The sequence below is a fragment of the Nerophis ophidion genome, linkage group LG17 (genome assembly GCF_033978795.1).
Source record: "Nerophis ophidion isolate RoL-2023_Sa linkage group LG17, RoL_Noph_v1.0, whole genome shotgun sequence".
NCBI classification, from domain to species: Eukaryota; Metazoa; Chordata; class Actinopteri; order Syngnathiformes; family Syngnathidae; genus Nerophis; species Nerophis ophidion.
The window spans coordinates 5,952,235-5,954,734 of NC_084627.1; the positions used below are offsets into that span (position 1 = coordinate 5,952,235).

The 2,500-nt window shown below is 50.3% G+C and overlaps 2 protein-coding genes across 5 annotated transcripts in view; one reads left to right on the forward strand and one right to left on the reverse strand.

Annotated features, from left to right (window-relative positions):
• Positions 1 to 1,704, reverse strand: part of bbs1 (Bardet-Biedl syndrome 1) — an 11,611-nt gene extending 9,907 nt beyond the window's left edge. The window contains exons 1-4 of one of the 2 annotated variants that reach the window (XM_061875870.1): positions 1,297 to 1,704; positions 738 to 1,135; positions 485 to 667; positions 280 to 411 (exon numbers count right to left, since the gene is read on the reverse strand). In XM_061875870.1, coding sequence (XP_061731854.1) covers positions 280 to 411; positions 485 to 667; positions 738 to 1,109 — 687 coding nt within the window. In that variant the 5' untranslated portion in view covers positions 1,110 to 1,135; positions 1,297 to 1,704. Of the gene's footprint in view, positions 1 to 279; positions 412 to 484; positions 668 to 737; positions 1,142 to 1,296 lie in introns of both variants that reach the window. The other variant, XM_061875869.1, reaches the window with a different exon arrangement.
• Positions 597 to 2,500, forward strand: part of LOC133535863 (kinesin-like protein KIF20A) — a 34,455-nt gene continuing 32,551 nt past the window's right edge. Inside the window, exon 1 of one of the 3 annotated variants that reach the window (XM_061875868.1) lies at positions 597 to 2,162. The gene's annotated coding sequence lies outside the window, so the exon portion shown is untranslated. The remainder of the gene's footprint in view (positions 2,163 to 2,500) is intronic. The other 2 variants (XM_061875867.1, XM_061875866.1) reach the window with 2 other exon arrangements.

Consider the following 2,500-nt stretch of genomic DNA (forward strand, 5'->3'; position numbering starts at 1 on the left):
CATTGATCATCTATGTTACTGTGTGTATACTTTTGACCCAGCTCATTTGCTCACATTTTCAGTAGAGTAATAATAAATTCACAAAAGAAGCCAACTCCATGAATGTTTTTTGCGAGCAACAAGTATGTGCTCCAATCACTACATCACAAAAAAAGAAGAAATGATTGGAGAGTCAAGACAGCCATGACATGATGTTCTTTACAAGTCTATGTACACGTTTGACCAGCACTGTACTTGTTGTCTTGTTTAGAGTACAGATGTATAAACAAACGGAGTTACCTTTGCGAGGATGATGAAGGCCTCGGGGTCCAGCACGTAAACATGGCCGCTCTCAGTGCCAATCACCAGGCAGCTGACGCCGTCTTCGTCCGCCGTGCTCTTCTTGAGGGTCGCCATGCAGGTGATGACGGTCTGTGGCGGCGAGGAAGAAGCCCATGGCGTGCTGACCAGGGTGCGTCTGAGTGTGTGTGTGTGTGATGTTTACCTGTCGCTTGATGGCTTGTTGCTTGTGCACCTGCAGGAAGTGCTCCAGCTGCTCGGCATCCAGAGACAGGAAGTGAATGGAGCGCACGGACAGCGGCACGTCCGCCTTCTTCCTGATGCTCTCCAACGTCTCCTTCAGGGTCCCGGGGTGGATGTGGCCCTCCCTGGCCTGCTGCCACACGTCCTGACCAATCACAGCACAGCAGCGACTGAGCCGGCCATCCCGGAGGAGCGGAACGGGCGCCGGCACAAACCTGCTCCAGCGCGTTGACGTCCAGGCTGGGCAGCGTGAACTTGCAGTAAGGCCTCAGGTTCTTGTAGACGTACACGCACGGCCCGGAGGCCACGGCCACGGCGGGAACGCGAGGCTCGTGCAGGTCCATGAAGAAGGCCACCAGGCCGGCGGGAAGATCCAGCAAGGCGCTCTCGCTCGCCAGCGACGTTCCTCGGTAGACCTTCAGCTTCATGGCTGACGAGCCGCTGCCCAGGTCAGCCACGACCAGACCGCTGTCGCCGTCGCCGCTCAGGTCGGCCAAGTCCACGCAGGCCGTGAAGGTGTGGAGTCCCGCCACCGGGTCGTAGTGGGCGTCCAGCCACTTGCCGTCTTCCACGCTGGCCTCGGACATGACGTCGCCGGAAGCGACAGCAGAACCTGCCCCTGGCCACAATATAAACATGACGTCACACGCTGCTTCCTGCACTTCAACACTTTCCTCTTCACGTGTAGGACAAACATCACGGAAATGACGTCAATGTGTGGTGTTCGCGGCCACAACAATTATTCAACCGCCTGCTTTTCAGCAGCTGACTCACCGTTGTCAAGGAAACCGAGAAGCGGCGCCTCGTTTCCGGTTTACCGCACACGGTCCGGATGAAGTATTTCAAAGCAGCACAACAGTTGGGGTTAGCAACACAACAGTTGAGGTTAGCAGCACAACAGTTGAGGTTAGCAGCACAACAGTCGAGGTTAGCAGCACAACAGTTGGGGTTAGCAGCACAACAGTTGGCGTTAGCAGCACAACAGTCGAGGTTAGCAGCACAACAGTCGGGGTTAGCAGCACAACAGTTGGGGTTAGCAGCACAACAGTTGAGGTTAGCAGCACAACAGTTGAGGTTAGCAGCACAACAGTCGAGGTTAGCAGCTGTCTCTAATCCATAAATCCTCTTCCAGTTTCTTCGGCCAGTGTCCTCGGATGATGACGTCAGCCACACGCGACGCTGCTCCTACCTGCGTCAAGTACACGAGATACACTTTTTTTTTCACATAAAATCACATTTGGTGGAATCCTACTTCCATTTCACATAGAACTATCTGACATGACTAGATATAAAATCACTAAAAAATATCTTTGAAATTGTTTTGATGGAGGCGTCGCAGGGCGTGACGTCAACAGCAAGCTGCCTCCCAATTGGTTGTTTGCTTCCAGTTTAAAAAGTAGCCCGCGCAGGCTGAGCCAGCAGCTAGCAGCTAGCATCCAGCAGCTAGCGTCCAGCGTACTATCTTCGCCATAGTAAGCACAGCAAACATCTCCAGAGTGAGTTGGGCATTAATAGGACGGAAGGTGGACACTCCCAACACAAGCAGTCATTGACTTATTTCAACATTCGGCGCTTGGCTTGTTGTGGCTAATGCTAACAACAAGCTAACCTTGTCCTTCATGCCAACTGAAGACATCCGAGTAAGTTATTTGAATGAAACTTGCAGCATTCCTGGAAATAACCTTTTATTATTCAACTGAAGACATCCGAGTAAGTTATTTGAATGAAACTTGCAGCATTCCTGGAAATAACCTTTTATTATTCAACTGAAGACATCCAAGTAAGTTATTTGAATGAAACTTGCAGCCTTCCTGGAAATAACCTTTTATTATTCAACTGAAGACATCCAAGTAAGTTATTTGAATGAAACTTGCAGCATTCCTGGAAATAACCTTTTATTATTCAACTGAAGACATCCGAGTAAGTTATTTGAATGAAACTTGCAGCATTCCTGGAAATAACCTTTTATTATTCAACC